This window comes from Eleutherodactylus coqui, chromosome 1 (genome assembly GCF_035609145.1).
Source record: "Eleutherodactylus coqui strain aEleCoq1 chromosome 1, aEleCoq1.hap1, whole genome shotgun sequence".
Lineage (NCBI taxonomy): Eukaryota > Metazoa > Chordata > Amphibia > Anura > Eleutherodactylidae > Eleutherodactylus > Eleutherodactylus coqui.
This window is the reverse complement of record NC_089837.1, coordinates 105,423,016-105,445,220: the sequence shown is the minus strand read 5'-3', so window position 1 is coordinate 105,445,220 and position 22,205 is coordinate 105,423,016. Positions and strand designations below refer to the sequence as shown.

Genomic DNA, 22,205 nt, shown 5'->3' with positions numbered 1-22,205 from the left:
AGAGACGTTTTTTCAGTGATGCAACTATTTAAGTTAAAAGAACAGAAATGAATGGAACAGAAGCGGACTGAAAGCTTTTAGGATGCTTTCCTTTTTTTTTTCAAATCCATTGAAATCAATATGTAAAAATGGATCCTTTTTGTTTTGCTCCAAAAACAGAACTGAGATAAAAATTATAATGGACAGCCTTAGTGAAACTCTGTATGCAGCCTAAGGGTGAATGTCCACGGACAGATTTCTACCGCGGTTCTCGCAGCCGAAATCCACAGCTATTAGGTTCTGTTGAACCTGATAGGTCTCTGCCTGCCAATGCTCACTTGCGGAATTCTGCCGCGGATTTCCCCAGCGGGAAATAAATCGTGGCATGTTCTATTTGCCGTGGATTTACGCTGCAGGAGATCTCCATTAATATAGCATATTAATGGAGACCGCAGAATTTCGCAATCGCTCACAGGCACTAAATTGTTTAGAATCGCGGTATTCCGGCAGTGTAAATCTGCGGGTTTATTACGCGACGCTCTTGGGCATGAGCCCTTACTTGACAGTGGAAAAGAGAAGTTTCAACACGTATCATTTTTTTAAAATGCTAAATATTAGTGTACATTAAGACAACAGACGAGGTGGCATAAGGGAGAGAATTGTCTAAATTATCAAGCAAGATGTGCAAAAGCGATCACACAAAGTGCACCATTGTGATACATTTTAAAATAGTTTTTGTGTCTCCTCCAATTTTATACTGTCTAAATTTAGGACATGATTAATCTCGCATTGTTGTTTTTTCTGCTTTCTGTAATATGTGAAATCAAACTACATTGATTTACCTTTTATACTTTTTTTTTCATTGCCTTGCACAGATCTTTCATCTTTTCCCACTGCATTGAAGGTTATGTGGACTATTGCATTAAAGGGGTTGTCTAGTTACCTGACATTTCCTTGATAGGGCCCACTGTGATAAAATAGCAAAAGGAGCAGTAATTGCCTGTCCTCTGCCACGGCAATCCAGCGCTGCTGCCCCGCAATGGTTCCAGTGTACAGCAGGTGTCACTGAAAGTTACCTGATTGCTGCAATCAGTCTGAGGCTTCAGCAACGCCATTCCAAACTCCTGGCATCGTGTTGCCCAGGATGTGCGTGCTAATTTTAGAATGCCCTCCAATTCCCGACCATTCTCCCTGTGACTGATGGGTGTTGTGGATAATGCATCCTATGTGAACCGCAGTCCCTACCAAATCTCTTGTATATGCCACACAACCACAGACGGGTACATGCGCAGTGGAGTCGAGTCTGCCCACAATAGGGCTAGACTATCTGTACACGCGCCGGTCTGTGCTTGCACAATGTTTATTTTGAACAGTAGTGACTTCCTTTGTGGCGATCTTCAATGAACACCATTCTGGTTTAGGCCCCCTGCATAGGATCCTAGGAAGACAGCTGCGATTTGCCTGTCCTATTTCTGTGTAGGTCTCTCAGAGGCCCGCACAGAAATGTCAGTGGTGACAGGCCAGCTCCTCTCTGCGCATGTGCCGGCAGCCGGCACACAGCGCAGAGAGGAGATGCTGTGAGTGGGTGAGCCGCAGGGCTGTGCAGGGGCACGGGTTCGCATCCCACTGTGAGAATTCTCGAGAGCAGGATCCGACCCGACCGTTTGTAGGCGGCCTTAGTTTTTTTCTGATGGTAGACACATGAACAGAGGTTTTTGTAAAGTCTCCTTTAGGTCTTTTGCTGTTGGCCCTAGGTTCTTTCGCATCTCTTTTAGAGTTGCCCATTGTGCTCTTGGAGTGATCTTAAACAGGGGCACTTCTCAATTTTCTTTATTTGTAGTTGACTGGTTTGAACTAAACCCAGTTTTTTTATCAATGCTTTTGTAGCCTTTTCTGGTGTCACAAGTCTCTGTAATGCATCTTCTGAGGCCTTCAGAAGGTTTTTTTTGTATTGAGCCATAGTTTACACCTCCAGATCTTTCTTGAGAATAGACTTATCAGTAACCAGACTTTGTCAGCCTTCATTTAATGGGAAAACACCTGTGAAACTTACACTTCAAATTTCCTCCTCTTTAAACAAGATGATCATGTAGATAGACGTTTTAATGGCTAACAATGTGTCAGCCATTCAGAGGTATCCAATTTACAAAATGATTTTGTTTCTCACTGAGAGCAATGTTTTGTTCTACTGGCACCATGGTATCAAACGTTTTTTTTTCCTCACTTGAAACACTTTTCGCTAGTTAGCTCTTGGAGAAGTAATAGACACACTCACTTTTTCCTGCACTGTGGATATATATTTAGTGTGTTTAAATAAAACATGCTTTTTCAGCATCATGCGTCTTTTACACATTTGAGGTGGTTTGGTGGTTGTTTGCCCCAAGAAATATTGCATATTTAACCAGTCTTTCTGGAGATGAACAAATTTGTCAGTGGCCAGGCATTGTGTGACTTTATTTAAATGGGTTCTGGCATTAAAAAAGAAAAATTTAAAACTTACCTATTCCTTCCCCGTCAGTCTACTTACCAGATGTTCACCTCACTGATCTTCTCCTGTGTCCTGCAGTCCGGGAGGATCATTTCCCGTCCAGCTGGCTGATTCTTCTGCTTTCTGTGAGGTTACATACATTCACAGGCAGTCTTCTTCCTGCCAGACAATTAACGTTACATCACAGCTCACTGGCCAGCAGGGGGAGTGCTGATCTACTTCAGAGACTGCTCATGTGAGCTGCCTCTGAAATAGATTAGAATTCCTTCCTAGGCAGTGAACGCTACAGCATAGGGACCTGACCTTCACTGACCCGGCCAGAAGGAATGCGAGGAATGCCAGCTTCATAACAAGCCGGCCAGCGTGCTTTGAGCTGACTCGGGGCACTTCAGAAGCTCAGCCAGGTGAAGATGTGGTAAGGAGACTGACGGGGGAGGAATGGGTGAGTATAGAAATTTTTTTTTTCAATGACAAAACCCCTTTAATGAGCGAAGTATCTTGAAACCCACACATCCAATCTCATCTGCTTTTACTGAAGTATTTTTTGCCGTTTAGCTCTTGGAGAAGTTACTAACAGAGGTTCACTTTTTCTTTCTGCACTGTTTACATTTACTCAATGTTCTCAATAAGGCCGAATGCACACGGGCAGAAATTCCGTGGCAAAATCCCACATGGAATTTCTGCCATTGCATGCTGCCATAGGATTGCATTGGTTTATACAATGCTATGCAGATAGCCGCGATTTTGATCACAGAAAACTTGCGCGATAACAAAATCTCGGCCTGTTCTATTTCAGTATAAGTCTCGCAGACGCTTGCACTGCAGCGTCATTGCTGACGTGTCGGCTCTGCACTGCACATGTACGGCTGTGTGCCAGCCGGCTCATCCACAGAGCAGAGCAAGGACGCCAGACAGGTAAGCCGCAGGTCACTGCAGGGGCACAGGGTCGCATCCCACTGCGAGAATCTTGCAGTCGGAATCCGACCCGGCCATTTGCATTCGGCCTTAAAGACCTGAACGGTGTAACTGTTTGTGTTATTAGACTGCTATCCAGGTCACAATTCTAAACATACACAGTCAAACCACATTTTATTATTAATGCAGAAATTCAGGTAGCTCTAAAGAGTTTACTTTTTCTTGTAGCTGTAGGTCTGCACACCCTAAAAACATGAAAAGATAGAAAGTACAACATGACCTGTAAAATTTCAAGGCCTGCCCGAGTTTAAAAAAATATGTGGTCTGGAATGCTAAAATAAAAATAAAAATTGTCTAGCCCTTAAGGGGTTAAAAATGTCATCTGATTTTACATTCCCTTGAAAGGAGTTGTCCAGTTATAAACTATTGATGGGTCTATCCTCGGGGTCAGTCATCAATAATAGATTGGTGGGGGTCAATTGCTTGGGAACCTCTACCAGTCATCTGTTTGCCAGGCCGTCTTGCTTGTGCCCTGAGCAGATTTCTGCAGAAAGCAAGCAACTCTGTTCTTACTGCAGTGGCTAGGCCTGGTATTACAGGTCAAGTTCCTATTCATTTCAGTGGGAGCTTGGCGTGCAATACAACCTGGCGAACAGCTGATTGGTAGGTGGCCGGGGCTATTGATGACTTATCCTGAGGTAGATCATCAGTAGTTTACAACCACTCAACCTCTTTTAATTTGTGATGTGTTTAGAAATAGTACTGCTTATCTATCTGTTTTACCTTTTTTATGTATATTTTGTTATATAAAACTCAGCTATATTAACCTACTTTCTAAACTGACATTTTATTGTTTTATAAAGAGCATTTAGCGTATTTCTCCATTCCCAGGCATTTCTTTAACCCCTTAACGACTGCCCCATCGGGAAACTACGTACTCAGAAAGTGGGCTTTAATCCTAGAGGACGTAGTTTTATGCATCCTCTTTGGATTGATGCCCACTTGCCTGAGGACGTGACAGCTTCATGCTGTCGGTGCCCGCAGGTAGCCGACAGCATGGAGCTGTCATCCCAGGATGCGGGCGGTTCCCAATGGCATTGCGATCGGCGCTATCCAATGCATAGCGCCGATCGCAAAAAAGTAAATAAAACAGTGAAAAAAAGTAAAGATTCAGCTGCCCTGATGGATCGGATCCATCAGAGCAGCTGAAAATACTCACGTTGCTTGTCCCCGGTGTCCCCCGGAGATTGGGTCCCCCTGGACCCGCCGGCGGTCTTCTGCGCATGCGCAGAAGCCCGGGAGCCCCAGGCAAATTTGAAATCTCCTGGCTCCCGGCTCCTGAAGGTAGCCGGGAATCAGGAGGTGTTACCGGGGACCGCTGTGAGCGGCCTCGGGCACGCGATCGTCGCTATGCATTGGATAGCGGCAATCGTGAAAAAGTAAAAAAAATTTTTTTTTAAAAAGTCAGTTTCACCTCCCCTCATGGATCGGATCCATGAGGGGAGGTGAAAATACTCACCTAAGTCCTCCCCGATGTCCCGGGACCCGAATCCCCGTCTGCACATGCGCGCCCGATGATTGACATCGGGCTCGTGCGCAGACGGGCTCGAGCCCCGGGAAATTTAAAATCCCTCTGCTCTTGGCTGCCATGTGTAGCCCGGAGCAGAGAGATTATACCGGGGACATGATCACTGTTATCCAATGGATGACAGTGATCATGTAAAGTTTAAAAAAAAAAACTGTAAAAAGTGAAAAAAAAAGTGTAAAAGTTAAAAAAAAAAAAAAAGTTTTAAAAAGTTAAAAAAGCTTGCGTTTCATCTCCCCCCCCACGGATCATATCCATGAGGTAGGATGAAATGACGTACCTAAGGCCCGCGGATTTATCCGCGAACCTTACCCCAGCTTCTGCGCACGCGCCCGTCGCCAAAATGGCGGACGCATGCGCAAAAGCTGTGGATTGCCAGGATAATTGAAAATTTCCCTGCTCCTGGCTACAAAACTTAGCCGAGAGCCTGAAGATTTCACGGGGGGGGGGGCCACGGTGAGCGGTTCCTCGTCACATGTTCGCCGTTATCCAATGGATAATGGTGAACACGTAAAAGTAAAAAAAAGGTGAAGCTTCATCTCCCCTCACCGATGCGATCGGTGAGAATGATGACCGGATAGGAATTACGGATTCTGCATGCGTCTGATCCGCGGTAATACGCAGATCAATCGCATTGGATTACACAATTCCGCTCACATTAGCGGGTCGGAATTGTGTAATCCACTCGCAGAAAAGACAACGCAGCAGGTTCTATTTTACTGCAGATATCTGCAACATAGAGCCTATTGGGCTCCATGGTCGTGGATATACCCACTGCCCATACGCAACTACGTTGTATACGGGCTGCGGGTACCCGTGTCATCGCTAAGCGACGGTGCGGGAAATACAAACAAAAAAAAGGTACTGCGCATGACCGCCTGTGTGAGTAGGCAGTTATGCGCAGTACATTACGCGGCCGTACGCAGGGTCACAGCCAGGCTCACAGCTGGGATCCGCCGCGGGCCTCGGCAAGCGGATTCCACCTACAGCCATGTGAGCCCGGCGTTATTCAGACCGCCTACTGTGATATCTAATTTACAAGAAGCCCCGGGAACGCTCGCCTTCATGCAGTTCCAGGAGCAGCTTGTTGAGCGCCTTCTGTGTGAGACCGCCACACCTCATCAGGCTTACGGAGACTCACAGAGCGCCACTTTTTACACCCCATACCCGCCACTGAGGTCACTAAATACCCCCAAAAAAGCATGAGGAGAGGGGAGGAGATACCCGGTTTTATTGCCCCATGTACCCATCCCAACCAGCCTCCGTAATTACCCCTGTCTTCGGAAATACACAGTTCACATTATTACTTTTATCTAAGATTTGGGGAACGCCGAAAAGGGCGCAGAGGGCTAGGGGTGTGTGTGTGTTTGTGTGTGTGTGTATTTGTGTTTGTGTGTGTGTGTATTTGTGTTTGTGTGTGTGTGTATTTGTGTTTGTGTGTGTGTGTATTTGTGTTTGTGTGTGTGTGTATTTTTAGGGAGTCAATTTTTTTTCCGTACAAATAAGCAATGGGGCCTGGGATTTATTCAGTTGTGCCCTGCAATCCAACGGGTGTTCCCTCCATTATGGGCCTAACCATGTGTCCTATAAGTAGATTAGGGCCACAATGGGTATGTTTTTGAACACGGGACAAATGGGGGTATCCATTTGGGGGTGAAGGTCTTCATTCCCATGTGCACTGTACAAAAAAAACAGTTTTTAAATTGACAAAATTGCCAAAAAAATGAAAACCGTAATTTTTTACTTCTGCTTTGCTTAGATTTATTCAAATACTGTGGGGTCAAAATACACAATACTCCCCTAGATGAATTGATTAAGGGGTCTAGTTTTTAAAATGGGGTCATTTGTGGGGGTTCTCTATCGTTTTGGCCGCTCAATGGCTCTATAAGTGGGCGATGGGGCCTGGAATTTATTCCGTTGTACCCTGAAATCCAACGGGTGCTCCTTCCATAATAGGCCTAGCCATGTGTCTTTTAAGTAGATTAGGGCCACAATGGATATGTTTCTGAACACGGGACAAACAGGGGTATCCATTTTGGGGTGAAAGTCTTCATTCCTATGTACATTGTACAAAAAAACCTGTTTTTAAATTGACACAACTGCCAAAAAAATAAAAATTGTAATTTTTTTCCTACTGCTTTGCTTAGATTTATTCGAAAATTGTAGGGTAAAAATACACAGTACACCCCTAGATGAATTCGTTAAGGGGTCTAGTTTTCAAAATGGGGTCAGTTGTGGGGGTTCTCTGTCGTTTTGGCCGCTCAAGGGCTCTACAAGTGGGCAATGGGGCCTAAATCACTTTCATGCTAAATTTCCGTTCTGAAAGCCACCGACTACTTCTTTCATTTTGGGCCCCGTTGTGCATCCACACATAAGATTAGGGCCACAATGGGTATGTCTCTGAACACGGGACAAACAGGGGTATCCATTTTGGGGTGCAAATCTTCATTCATGTGTGTGCTGTACAAAAAAAGCAGTTTTTAAAACGACAGAATTGCCAAAAAAGCGAAAATCACATTTTTTTCCTTTTGCTTTGCTTGAATTCATTCAAAAACTGTGGGGTCAAAATGGGCAGTACACCCCTAGATAAAATCATTAAGGGGTCTAGTTTTCAAAATGGGGTCACTTGTGGGGGTTCTCTTTGGTTTTGGCTGCTCAAGAGCTCTACAAAAGTGCTATGGGCCTAAAACGCCTTCAAGCAAAATTTATGTTCTGAAAGACACCGACTACTTTCATTTTGGGTCCCGTTGTGCATACAGACATAAGCTTAGGGCCACAATGGGTATGTTTCTGAACACGGGAGAAAAGGGGGTACCCATTTTGGGGTGTAAATCCTCATTTTCATGGGCACTATAGGAAAAAAATATGTCTTTAAAATGACATATTTGCAAAAATATGAAATTTTATTTTTTCTCCTCTAAATTGAATTAATTCCTGAAAAAAACTGGTAGGGTCAAAATACTCATGACACCCCTCAGTGAATACATTAAGGGGTGTAGTTTTTAAAATGGGGTCATTTGGGGGGGGTGTATCTATTATTCTGACACTCATGAGCCTTTGCAAACTTGGCTTGGTGCAGGAAAGCAAAGTGTTCCTCAAAATGCTAAAAAGTAATGTTAAATTTGTACGCCCTATAAATGGTTAAAAAAACACAAGTTTTTCAAGTGTGCATTCAGAATAAAGTAAACAGAGGGAAATATATCTCATCAAAAATTTGTACAGTATGTTTGGACATATTTGAGATATTACAGTTGAAAATGTGGAAAATGACAATTTTTTCAAAATTTTTCCAATATTGGTACTTTTAATATACACAAATTCACACAAATTCTATCGGTCTCTTTTTACAACCAAAATGAAGTACAACATGTGGCGAAAAAACAATGTCAGAATCACTTGGATGTGTAAAGCCTTTACGGAGTTATGCTACGTTGAACGACGCATGTCAGATTTCCAAAATTTGGCTCCGTCACTAAGGCGCAAACAGGCTTCGTCACTAAGGGGTTAAACCGCATTATAGATGGCAATAAAGGATGGCCATTTATACCATTCGTTTAAAAACAAAATACACTGGTCGCTAAAGAATTATCACACTAGCCATACGACTTTTTTTTTGCTTTGATAACCAATCTTGAGACATTTTCAAGAAGTTGATGAAGAATCAGTTTACTAGTGGCCAAGCATACATGAAGATTTTCCCAGTGCACAACATTCATGGACTGTTAGGGGCCTTCTACAGGATATATGTTTTATATGTTGCATAAGTAAGCTGTGATTTACAGAAAGCTAGTTTCACAACTGTATAATGCAGCCCACACCACACACAAGTAATGAATTCTGTAAAATCAGCACTCCTTTAAATGCTTCCTTCATGTTTTGTACATTTTGGATTTAGTAATCTATAATAAGTAAGTGTTTGATATCCTTTCATGGAAAAGAAAAATATTTAACTCCTGATAGAAGATTCTGATTTGTATAAGAAGTATATCAACGAATTGCATTGCCTGACAAGCCCAATCATTGCAAGTGTCGTACTGGCACCCGTATACAAGAATTGAAGCTCTTAAAGTGACTCTCTGGGCCTGGACAAACAAAGATGCTTTTTTTGACTACCTCATGCGTGCCGTGTATTATTATGTGTCATTAGTCTAAGGCTGCCTGTCCCCAGCCGTGACGGAATATTGCTAGCAATATTCTGCCGCGGGTGAGGAGGGGAGAGCACTGACAGGTCTCCTTGATGAGCCTATCTAATAGATAGGCTCACAGCGGAGAATCACGGCAAATCGCAGCATGCCGCGATTTCAATCCCGTGAGTGAAGAATCGCTATGATTCTCCGCTCGTGGATGTTGGGCTGCGCTTTCCATAGTTAGCCTATGGAAAGCTTTTCGTAGCGTGATTCGTGGGCAATTTATCGTGCTATGACTATCGCCCGTGGACAGGCAGCCTAAGACACTGCACCTGTTTTTCATTGCTGGCCGTTCAGAGCGCCATGTAGTTTCTTACTCTGTCAATGCATACTAATGCACAGGGTGCATGAAGTAGTCAGAGAAGCAGTGCAGCCATCTTTTTTGTCCAGGATCAGAGGGCCGCTTTAAGTGGTTTTCTGGTTTAGAAGATCCATTTTAATTTCCCTTAAAAAATAATTGTTATTAGAGGAGCGGAGACTAGCTGCAAAGAACCCCAGCATGTCCATGCATAACAAGGCCTGTTGACTTCAAGTGGTGTAACACCTTATTGCTCCTGTGCTGCTGCTTCAAGAAAACTGCACACCTGCCAGGTTCCACACACATTAAACATGATTGAAGAGGGTGTCTTTTAGAACCTTTTCATGTTATGTTTATAAGGTCCACTCCCATGGACACAAATTTGCGACTTCATTGGAGACACTTGCCCTTTCATGTTTGGAGCTTCTGTGTATGGAAATTAGGCGCATGATTCTAGAATGCATTGTAAGATAAAGTAAGCAAGCCTTCTGTCAATCAATTTCAATAGGAAAATCAAGCGATCTGAATGGTTTTGGAGGAGGTATGGTCATCAATGCTAGACTAGTCAGGGTCGGCATACCAAAAACTACTAACCTTTTAGGGTTTTCTCGTGGGACTATGTCAAGAGTACACTAAGAATGGTGTGATCAAGGGAAAACATTGAGATAAAGGAGAGCTTGTAGACCAAAACAACACTTTGTCGAAAGGGGACAGAGGAAGATGTCAAGTATCATTCTGATGATCAGGCAGTGCTCATTTAAGCAAGCTGCAGCCAAATGCAATGCTGGTGTTCAGGAGTACAAATGCACAACTTGTGTCGTACCTTAGCACAGATGGGTTATACCAGCAGACCATCCGTTTTAGTTCTACTGTTGTCTTAAAAAAAAACTGGCAAAATTGAATCACTGAGCAGTGGAAAAAGATTGCTTGGTTAGATGAAGTCTGATGTCTGTTGCATCATAGCAGTGAGAGGGTCAGAATTTGGCACAAGCCCATTACTCAGATGAACCCTTCTTCTGGTGAGATCATGTCAATACGCTCATCTATTTTTTTTCTTTCCGCATGGGCCAATATTCCTGCAGAATGAGTTAAACGTAGTGGAATCTACACAATAACAAATTTCTGTGTTTCTGATGACCATAGAAGGTTCACCATGCTGCTACATTAGTGTTTAGAATAAAGTGGCCATTTGGTATATACGCTTTATTTGTGCTGCTTCTAGACTTCCCTTTTAATCTTAAAGACCAGAGAACATTTCTCCTAAACTAAGGTGAAATGACCTAGCAGCAGTGAATTGTTCAATGCAAACAATTTGGGATTTTTATTTATTTTGGTTACGTTTCTTTGTGATCCTATAAATATTCCATACATATACCTCAGTATTATCGGGATATAGATGCTTGACTCTTTATCGTTTTTTCTTTTTAAATGTTTTTTTTTGTACCATAATTTCACCAGCTCTGTTAGAGTAACTATTATTTTTTTCTCATAAAGGAATAGTATGAGCAAAGATTAAGCTTTATTATAGTTAATGTCTCCTTCACTTATCAGGCTCCTCCTGTACTGACCACTCAAGTGATGGATTATAGTAGTTGCCAAATAAAACACAAAGGAAGGAAAAGAAAAAAGCACCTGCAGTGAAAGGCACCAACACATGCTGCAACTTCTACTTTCTCATCCTAGTGCTGGATTCGCAGCAACACTGCTTGGTACTGCTGTGTAATGTCCTCCATGTTGCTGTTGCTTCTATGGGTGTGATACAGTAAAACGGGATTAGGATTTCTTTGTGTGCAGCATATGGTTGACTTCATGACAGGTAGTCTCTACCCACACTGAAGCTGAGCTCAGGGAAAGCTGACAATTTAGAAATGCAATCTACAGAGGAGAAAATCTGATTTAGAAAATGCAGGATGCAAGTCATCAAGGGCCAGCATTATTCGCTTTCTTCACGACTGTAAGAATAGAGCAGTATACAGGGGTTTACCAAAGTTATGGAACTACCTAGAGGTTGCTTGAGCTTTTTCTATCAACGTGTAGGACTGCCTTTGGCAGTTATTACAGTCCTAGTTCTGTTCGGATTGGACTCCTACAAGCTCTGAATGGTGTCTAGTGGAATATTAGGTCACTCATGATTCAATAACTGTTCAATCCCCAGTGAAGATTCTGGTGGCGGGGATAATGTTTTCTCACTCTTATTTCCAAAACAGACCAGACTGGCTTGATAAGGTTCAGCAACTAGCCAGCACAATCACCAGACCTGAACATTAGCTCCAGAAACCACGTCTGGACATAGTAAGCTGCAGGGCTGGGGCATTATCATCCTGGAAAATGGCATATCCTTTAGGACTCAATGTTGGCACCATTGGGATTGACCAAACTGTCGTCAGTATACTCTTTGGCAGTCTCTTACGATAATGATGGGTCTTGCAGAAAACCATGCAATGGCTGACCAAACCATGAAATATTCATTACCATGCTTGACTATGGCAAACAAACACGTGCAATGATAGGCTTCCTTTGGCTTTCACCAGGCATAAACAAGTCCTGTGGTAGGGAAAATCATGAAAGGAGTTAGATCAAACCACATTTCAAGTCATCGGCAAACCAGGATTTGTGCCCATTGCACCTTCTGGAGTCCTCTTCATGCATTCATTTGTTGTACCAGGGGGTTGTGAATTGCTGCTCTGCCGGTTTGTGGAGTTCTCTTCTCACTGTAATGGTCAAGACAGGATGCTGGAAATGATTATTGAGTTCGTCCGCCAGTCGTCTTCAACACCCTACTGTCTCTGTCACCGAGTTTACACTTTTGGCCACTATTGCTTTTTAGCAGGCAATTTTTTTTTACCTTCAAGGGTATATACAGTCATGACTTTTAATACCGTACCTTTTAGATACAACTAGTAAATTGGTATTTTTGCTGACAGGCTTCAACTAGACAGGCGCCAACAATCTGCCCTATCTGAAAGTCTGTAAGGTGAGACATCTCGCGTGTTCCGCAACACAAACGTCGTATGTAGTTAAACTACTGCTATACACATTAACAACAAACTGGGACGGTGTCATGGCTTCCTTTCTAAACGTAAATCGTGACACTAATTTGAAGGAAGCCTAAATCACACTTTTGACACCCAATAATATCCTTTCTTGTAGTAATTTTTACTTATTATTGAAGCTAATTATATAAGAAACCATAGTCTTATCATTGTCAACTGTGAAACATTCTACCTGTGACTTCCCTGGAGACTCTTTTAATGTTTTCTGTGAAAACTTAAGACGCAAATTTTTTTTAAGACATCAAAAGTAAAGCTAAAATACAATATCTTCAGTCAAATAGTTGGACTTCAAAAATCCATACAAAAGCAAACATATTTTGATTTTTTTTAGCCCCAATGAGATTGGGAAATTGATAACTTTTGTGTACTGGAATCAAATTTGTGTATGCATATGGACCTGTAACATAGTATATTAGGCTGAAAGAGACCTGTGTCCATCTAGTTCAGCCTATAACCACCTCCCTTTCCCCACCACCTGTTTGAGCCAGGGGAAGGCAAAAAAACCCCCCGAAGAAGCCAAATTTCTACATTTCAAGAAGGCAGAGAAAAATTCCTTCCTGACTCCAATCTGGCAATCAGAATAAATCAATGGATCAACAACCCTCCTGAAGTAATTAGTGATTTTAACTTTAAATATAATTGGTTGTATTTGGTTATTAAAGGGAAGAAGTCACATCGTACGAGACTCATAAACTAAGGTTATGGGTTCATTGTGCAGGGAGTGCTGACTTCGGGGATGTGAGTTTCATTCTCACCGGCCTACCGTTTCCTTACAATTATGTAGCATTCCTATTTTTTTCCTAGTCAAAACCTATAATATCATTTGGAATCCTAAAGAAAATCATGAGCTAGAAATTCCGTAGACATTAGATAAGGTAACTCCAACTAAAAATAATTTAAATAAGCATGCAGTCAATACCTTCTTATAGAGGTGTCCATCACTGCTTTTATTTTATTTCTTATGTTAGTTTTCTGTGCATTTTATTTTTTCTGTCTATATAGCGGCTATACCAGAGAAGGCCTTTATATAAAGAAAATGGAAAAAATTACTCCTAAATGACATATTGGTTAATTGAACACTAAAAAAAAATAGTATTTGGAATTAGAAGCCTGAAGATATGCACATGGTTTGTTAAAACTGTACAAGAAGTTACATACACCTTTTTACACTTTTTTATCAATGTGTTATTCAAAATGCAGGCTTTGTCTAATTTTGATTTTCATTAAACATTTTAATTGTTTGATTTTATATGCTTTATATTGTTTTCCAAAGTACTACAGACTGGAGGATTGAAAGTTTAGCAAATTCTGTCAGATTAAATTGACTGGCTCCTCTTCTAGCCTGTTTCCCTGTTTTGAACATGCATTCACTGCCTTCCCACTGAGCAATTACAGAGGGCTGTATGAGAGGGCCAGAGGATGGTGGAGATCAGGAGGATAGAGTGCAGAGAAAGCTACTATTACAGAGGGTTGTAATTTACTCCAGAATAATTTTCTGCTCTTAGGCCTCATGTCCACTGTGAAAATCAGGCCCGCTACGGATTCTCCATGTACGGATTCTCCATGGAGGGTCCCTCCTGCCCCGCGGACATGAGACATAAAAATAAGAATTCACTCACCTCTCGCCCGCTCCAGATCTTCCCTTCGCCGCGGCTTCATCTTCTCCCCGTCGCGGCCGGATCTTCTTTCTTCGGCTGTGCGGATGCGCTGGGCACGTCGGTTACGTGCCCCGCGCATGCTGTGGAGACTGCTTTCAGTGGGGCACATGCAGTGCCACTCCATTCATTTCAGTAGAACTGATGGAAATACTAGAGTATAAACACTTGGCTATCTCCAGCAGTCCCATTGAAAATGAATAGAGCGACAGCACGCATTCATAACCGCTGCTCCATTCAATCTCCACGTCGTCGCGATTGGTTTCTACGCCTTCAATTTGCTGAGAGCATGCTTGGAGATTTGGATTACGTTAGTGAATCGCACAGGTGACCAATTTTCCAGAGCCTACTAAAGTACTTGGTCTTTAAATGTATCTGAAGATGAACGCAATATCCTTTAGAAAATTCTTATCAACAGAAATTAATATTCTACGAACATTCTATTTAAATAAAAATGTGCAAGGTTTAGTACTTAGCATTCCACTTGCGTAATTGAGTTTTCTGTTCTCAAATTCAAGTGGTGTCATATTTTTGACAATTTCTTCTTTGAATAACTTTCCCTTATAAGTGGCAAGAACTGTGCTAATGTATCAGAATGGATCTTGGTCCCTGGCCATTACAAAGCATTATGAGAAATGGAGGTCTCCTATCCAGACAGAAGATGAATCTGTAAATTCAAAAGTTTTGGAGTGCTCTACTGAAAAGAAACGCAGTCTGAAAATAGTGCACCTAAATGGTCTGGTTGTGACTTGTGACAGAATGATGTCCAGTCCAGCTGTATACAGAGTTTTATAACTGTATGTTGGATATCTGACCAAATTTGGTGGAAAGCATTCTAAAACAGTCTCTCAACCTGGCATTCTTGCAAACTCAAATTTTTATCACCCTTCCAAGTTGGTATTAAAAATGAAATGCAGAAAACATCCTAATTGCAATAAGGTCTCCTTTTTAGGAGCGTTCTGTTTGAATCTAGACACGTGTTAGATTACTTAAAATGCTCCAATCAAAGCTGATAAAAGCCGTACAGGTGCTCCTTCTCCTTTGTTTTAGCGATTGGCAGCGGCCTTGGCACCCCAACAATCAAAACGTCTGATGTGTGACTATAACTCAGACAGAAGTTTTTTAAAAGTTTTTAATTTCACTATGAGGGTGCTTTTATACGGGACGACCTGTCGGGCGCAGATGTTTGACTCATCATTTACATGGGGTGACCTGTCGGGTGCAGATGAATGACTGCCTGTTTACATGGGCTGATCTGTCATTCAGCGTTTATGCATGCAGAAACTGAGGACCAACAAATTCATTTATGCATGTATTTAGACTGATAATAGTACAAATTCTTGCTGGACGCGGGAATTTCAACGGTTTCTTGGCCCGTGTAAAAAGGGCCTAACATTTTTGTTGCTTTTGCTTGTTCTCTCCATTTATTTAATTTCCTCTATGCCATCCATTTATTTTCATGGTTAAAAACTTTGGCTCTAGAAACAATGCTTGGCTAAGCTTAGGGTACCTACCCCCACTTCGGTAAATTCATTTTAAACTGTATTGTAAACCACAACCAAAATCTATTTGAGACACCATCTGATCAGGAATGGACGTTGTATTTTTTCGCACTAATTTTCTGTTGGGTTGTAGTTATTTCCTTATTTTAAAAAATATAATAAGCCTTAGATTATTAAAAAACAGAAACAAGTAAAATACAAATTCTATAGACTCCCTTTTTTCTGTACAAAGTATAATTTGAAAGCCGAAGGTGCTAAACTTTAAGATTAAGTCCTAGCCATGACCTGTAAAGGGGTTATTCCATGAAGAACATTTATAATTCTATCCAGCCCATAATTATAAACTTATATTTCTTGTACGTACTTATTAAAAACAATGCAAAAATGCTTATCGCCAGGTATTCCAGAAATAAGTTTAGAATAGTGTTACTTGCTGTTTTTTATGGAATGGTGTTTGCTTCCAACTCAATAAATGTTCCAAGGTGGTCACACATGCTCAGTCTTGCTTCTAACTCTCTTTTCCAATGGGTATGTGGAGTGCTCCCTGATGAGTCCGGTTGCTTCTGTTGCTGTAGCTTCTGTTTGTCAAAAGAGATACTAAGTGCAATTGCAGTACCGCTGTCTTACTCATCATATGCTTAGCATCCCTTCTGACAAGCAAAGATGACGCTACAGTTTCAGAAGCAGCTGCTCACTACACCAGAGATCCCTCCACATGTAGCTGAGTGAGAAGCAAGGCTGAGCATTTGTGGCCACCTTGGAACGTATACGGAGGTGGACACAGAGTAGAAACTGCTAGTGGCACTATTCTGATGTTTCTGAAATATCTGGGGATATAAGCATTTTTTTCCCCCAAGTACGTGTAAAATATAAATGTTCGAATTATGGACTGGATTTAACTATAAGCAATATTCTTTGTGGAACAATCCCTTTTAAGCCTGTCCAACCAGCAAGGAATCTTTATGAAACAAATATTTCCAACATGTTACTAAGATTTTCCTCATGATGCTTATTTTTATTCTACAGTTTCTCACCTACTGATAATAAATTTGCCACCTGTTCTGATGACGGTACAGTCAGAATTTGGGACTTTCTTCGTTGTCATGAAGAGAGAATTCTACGAGGTAGGTTTGATTGCTGATCTCCAGCGGTTTCTAATTTTTCAGGACATCCGCTGTGCACTGCATATGTCATGTATGTATAGAGATTTTCAAGACCCTTGGCATATCTTTAATTCAAATTGCTCTAGGGTTAAGATTTGTTACAGTTGAAGAGAACCTAAGTTATGGTGCTGTTAGGGAGGTGATGGGGAACCGAAATATGTATTTTTATATTCATAATTCAGTTCTTACACTGTACCCTTGTAAACGCAATGCGGGGTCTGAAAATATGACTCTCTTCCAACTGTTGTCTGAATGTGGCCTAGATGTGCCAAAATCCAGTTGTTAGAAAACTCCCTTTAAAGGCCGCCTGCAGACGAGCAGAAATCCCGCGGCGGGATTTCCGCCGCTCAAAGCCTGCATAGGATTGCATTAACAAACGCAATCCTATGCAGACGGCCGCGGTTTGGCCGCGCGAAATGTCGCACGGCAAATAAACCGCGGCATGTCCTATTTTTGTGCGGGACTCACGCAGCCGGCGGCTCCGGTCTGCACATGCGCCAGCTGCCCGGCAGCCGGCACATGAAAGTGCCGGGGCCGCCGGGCGCGGGTGAGTACGCGCTCATCCCAGCAGGCGCTCGGGTCGGGTCCCGCGGCGAGAATTCTCGCCGCCGGATCCGACCCGCTCGTCTGCAGGCGGCCAAAGTCTCTATTAACTCAACCGAAAAATACAGAATCTACTGTAGTTTATGGCAATATGCACTAGTGCTTCACTTGCTCAGGAAGGAGGGAGAGTGGGAATTTTATTAAATATACATTAAAATATAATTGCATGTTTTCCATTTGATATCTTTAGTGTATACTGACATTACTGCAACTTCCATTTCACCTGGCTGCTCATATTTTGGGCACTACCAGTTTACAGTCCTCCAATGTTCTTGTCAGCCATTACAGTGCAAATTGTTACACTTCTTAGGGCATGGTGCTGATGTTAAGTGTGTTGACTGGCACCCAACCAAAGGACTCCTTGTGTCTGGAAGCAAAGACAGTCAACAGCCAATCAAATTCTGGGATCCCAAAAATGGCCAAAGTCTTGCAACACTGTAAGTAAATAATCCCACACCCTGAAAGTTATTATATTTTAATTTCTCTAGAAGTGGAACTGTATGGCACAAACTACCATAGTGGCCAAATTGTGCAAACGTTCCTTGACTCCCATTCACCAAGTCAGGACAGCATCTCTTTACAGAAGTCATGGGCGCTGCACTCAGCCTTTTCTGTGCTTTCCCCTAGAAGTCAACGGAGAGGTGGTCACATTTTCCATTTTAAGGCCCCTAATACTTCCTTTTTAAAAGGACTGTCCCACCTTTTAGATTTCATTCCTGGCTCCTCCCTGAAGTGACGACTGCAGTGGCTACCATTCCATTCACTTTGATGGGCCCACTAGAGATAGCCGAGCACTTGAACTCTGCACTCTTCAATGGTCCCAATCAAGTGAATGGAGTAACGGCGTGCAGGCACACCCAATGCCGTGAGACCTTCAGGATGCTTCGGGGAGTGATATCTTGGGATCAGCTGGGATCCTCCACCAATCAGCAAGTTTTTCTCCTATCTTGTGGATAGGGGATAACTCGCTGAAATGGGAATACTCCTTTAAATAATAGTGTTAAATGATTAATGAGAGAGCAATATTTAGGCCATTATCTGATGTCCCTTTTCCTTTATGCAGTTTGCACCATATCGTTTATGGGTTAAATTAAGTAAAATTGTTTTTCCTATGTATCTAATTAGACACGCTCATAAAAATACTGTGATGGAGGTGAAGTGGAACCTGAATGGTAACTGGCTCCTCACTGCCTCCCGAGATCATCTCTGCAAGCTTTTTGACATCCGCAATCTCCGGGAAGAGCTTCAGGTTTTCAGAGGACACAAAAAAGAGGCAACAGGTCAGGAGATATATCAATGTGAGAATAGAAAATAATGGTCCAGATCAGTTGAAAAGTGATCTTAGTTTGGCTCTTTTTATTGTAGCTGTTGCATGGCATCCAGTACATGAGGGCTTGTTTGCTAGTGGTGGTTCTGATGGCTCCCTGTTGTTCTGGCATGTTGGGTACGTATAATATCCCTCTTGTGTTATTACTGGAGGTATAATTGTAACATTTTGGCCCAGATTTCTATAGTGTTATATTTCTCTTATACTATTCCACAGTGTTGAAAAAGAGGTAGGCGGTATGGAGATAGCGCATGAAGGAATGATCTGGAGTCTTGCCTGGCATCCCCTTGGCCATATTTTGTGTTCTGGATCTAATGATCACACCAGGTATTAAAACTCATGAAGCCTTTTTATAGACGGCAACTGCTTTTTTGTACTGTGTGTTCTCATGAGTAACCCTGTTTTCCATTTAGTAAATTTTGGACCAGAAATCGTCCCGGGGACAAAATGCGAGATCGTTATAATCTGAATCTTCTTCCTGGCATGTCAGAAGATGGTGTTGAATATGGTAACCACTTGTATCTTCGTGTAGTCACATTTGCACTCTTATGGTTTTATATGCTTCAAGGTGGTCATATAAGATGAATATTGGCAATTGCAGATGTCAAGAAAAAAGGGTTGGTCACGTTGGATTTCAACATGCCCAATTCTTTGTTCTCTTGAGAAATTAGCTGCCACCAAAGGTGTCTGGCAGTGGCTTATTGCCCTCTCCATGTGGAGAACACAAGCATGTTCGGCAGGTCAGCCGACAGCTATTGAAGGTATGTGGCCACTTTCAGGCTTTTGTAGTTTTATCACAATTTAGCAAACTGATATTTTGCCTTTATATACAATTATTCTTTCTTACTAGTATATTATGTACTTATTTAGATGACGTTGAACCAAACAATCTAGCAATTATACCTGGAATGGGTATTCCTGAACAGCTGAAAATGGCAATGGAGCAAGAACAGATGGGTAAGACAATGTTGGGAGTTTTGTTAATTTTTTTTTCCCATACACTCACACTGTTATTTGTCACCTGGTATAACCTTACTGTCCTATTTTATAGGAAAGGAAGAGTCCAATTCAGTTGAAATGACAATCCCAGGCTTGGACTGGGGAATGGATGAGGTGTTGCAGAAAGACCAGAAAAAAGTCCCACAGAAGAAAGTTCCATATGCCAAACCCATACCAGCTCAGTTTCAACAAGTTAGTTAACAAATGTTTCATATGTATTTTATTGCACTGTTTGGTGAAGATGCCTCTTCTATTTCGCAACTATTTTTTTCTTTACCAAACTACTACCTGAAAGACTATGATCACATTGTTTCAGTTTATAGCAGAAGTCATGGTGCTATGCTGCATCCATCTGACTGATCTAAACCGTAACCAATGGATCCCATTAACTAAAATAACTCCACCATGGTTTCCATGTACTTGATGGTAAGAAAAACACAATGTGCTCTTCTTGCTGTCAAAAATTATAGACTGCTTATGCGATCAGGATATTCAATTTAAAAAAAAATCAGTATTTCGGGTATCAAGACCAACTGAATGTTGTCCATCATGCTAGATTAAAACATGATCGTTCAATGTTTCCCAGCTTTGGCTAGATCTAATAGACCCATCCACCATATTTGTAGTTGTTAGTAGAAGACAATCCTACCATGTTGTCAGAAAAACCATAGTGTCTGTTGAACACCATATTGTTCCCCTTCCATTTTCTGTAACTTACTTGACACATTCATATGAATATGACAATCGGAAGTTTACATGGCCTAAAAGAGGGAAAGCTGTGATTGACATCTGCTCACACAAATGTATAGCCAGACAGCTCACTTAATAAGGACATTTGTCTTAGAAATGTGCTTAAAAATGGAATCCTTCAGCATCTGTTTTACTTTATTTGATCTTCTATACATATATAAACCTTAAGAATACTTACAGATTACCAATTAATGATTAGTGATGGCGTGTGACCAAGAGACCCAGAGATCAACATCACTGCATGTGCTAAAGTTTACTAATCCGTAATAAACAGGCATAACAAGTTATATTTATGCCAAGTTGGGTGACTTTAGTCACCTGACTTCAGTGTATGTGTCTTAAAGGACTATACATTCTTTGGCTGATTAATAAATAAACGGAATCATTTGCAATTTACACAAATCATTGTGCGTGACTCGTGATTCTTCGAAGAGCTCGTATTAACCCTTTGGAACAGCAAGACTATATCTGTAGCGCTACATTGTGCAAACAACGTCTTATGATATAGAACACTCCACTTGTAAATGTTTTGTTGTGTCCATTTGTATACCCAGCTACTTTGAAAATTTACTTACTTTAATTGTAGATGGTTCATGTGTCTAAGGAAAAAGTAATGAACTGCTAGAGTAGAAGCCTCTGGAAGTTATAAACTGACATTGATGTTAATGTCTAAGTTATGCAAAGCTTTTAAAAATCATTGCATTCATTGGGGCAGATTTAGGCTGCCTGTCCAGGGGCGTTATTGCATTGCGTTATCTGCGGCGATAATCCGGCCATGGATAACGCAGTGCACGCTTTCCATAGCGTTGCTATGTAAAGTGCAGCCCTGCTGTCCACGAGTAGAGAATCATAGCGATTCTCTGCTCACAGGATTCAAATTGCAGCATGCTGCAATTCTCCACGGTGAGCCTATCTGTGAGATAGGCTTACAGCGGAGAACTGACAGTTCTCTCCCCTGCTCCCAGGCAGCAGAATATCGCTAATACTTTCTATTACTGCAAATTGACTAGACTATTTAAAAATGTGCCCGATACATCAGTGACTCATGCTGGATGATAAGTCTGGCACATCTTTAGGCACTTCTGTCTAACTTTATACCAACTATTAATTTCAGGCATGGCTGCAGAATAAAGTGCCGCTGATGCCCGCTTCAGAAGCTGTCCCTGAACGGAAAGAAGAAGTAAAATCCGATGAGAAGAAAAAGAATCAGGCTGAAATTGAACAGGAGATGGCAACACTACAGTATACCAACCCACAATTGCTGGAGGTATATGCTAAGTTCTGGAATTAAAAATTTTGTTTGTTTCATGTTAAGCAATGTGAACTATAATTTATGAACTTTCCAAATAACTTGTGCTTATATGATAGCGTGATAACTGCAATATACTTTTAGCTAAAATGACATTTTTGTGCTTAAAAATCACTCTAAATTGCTGGCCTGTAGGGGTTCTCCCTTCCTCCTAGTTCCTTGTCTAGTGCCTGCTATCAAATGTGTGACTGGAGACATGCCAAAGTAGAGAAGTTGTTTGGGGAGGCATATAAGTCCTCTCTTTCTTTTTTTTCACTGATGTCTATAAGAGCAAAGGGGAGGAAGATAAGGACAGAGCAGAATTTGCAGTTCTTTGCAGTCTATAAAGGACAGTATAGCAGCAGGCTCCTCCCACAAGTCCTGGAAATCAGATATTCACCTTGCAAAGTAAA

General features: G+C 41.7%; 1 protein-coding gene across 2 annotated transcripts in view; it reads left to right on the top strand.

Annotated features, from left to right (window-relative positions):
* WDR33 (WD repeat domain 33) overlaps positions 1-22,205 on the top strand; it is an 86,844-nt gene that overhangs the window by 46,053 nt on the left and 18,586 nt on the right. For both annotated transcript variants that reach the window (XM_066598674.1, XM_066598679.1), the window contains exons 7-15: positions 16,689-16,786; positions 17,739-17,865; positions 18,554-18,708; positions 18,794-18,872; positions 18,972-19,082; positions 19,169-19,263; positions 19,626-19,712; positions 19,807-19,946; positions 21,619-21,771. In XM_066598674.1, the coding sequence (XP_066454771.1) occupies positions 16,689-16,786; positions 17,739-17,865; positions 18,554-18,708; positions 18,794-18,872; positions 18,972-19,082; positions 19,169-19,263; positions 19,626-19,712; positions 19,807-19,946; positions 21,619-21,771 (1,045 nt within the window). The remainder of the gene's footprint in view (positions 1-16,688; positions 16,787-17,738; positions 17,866-18,553; positions 18,709-18,793; positions 18,873-18,971; positions 19,083-19,168; positions 19,264-19,625; positions 19,713-19,806; positions 19,947-21,618; positions 21,772-22,205) is intronic.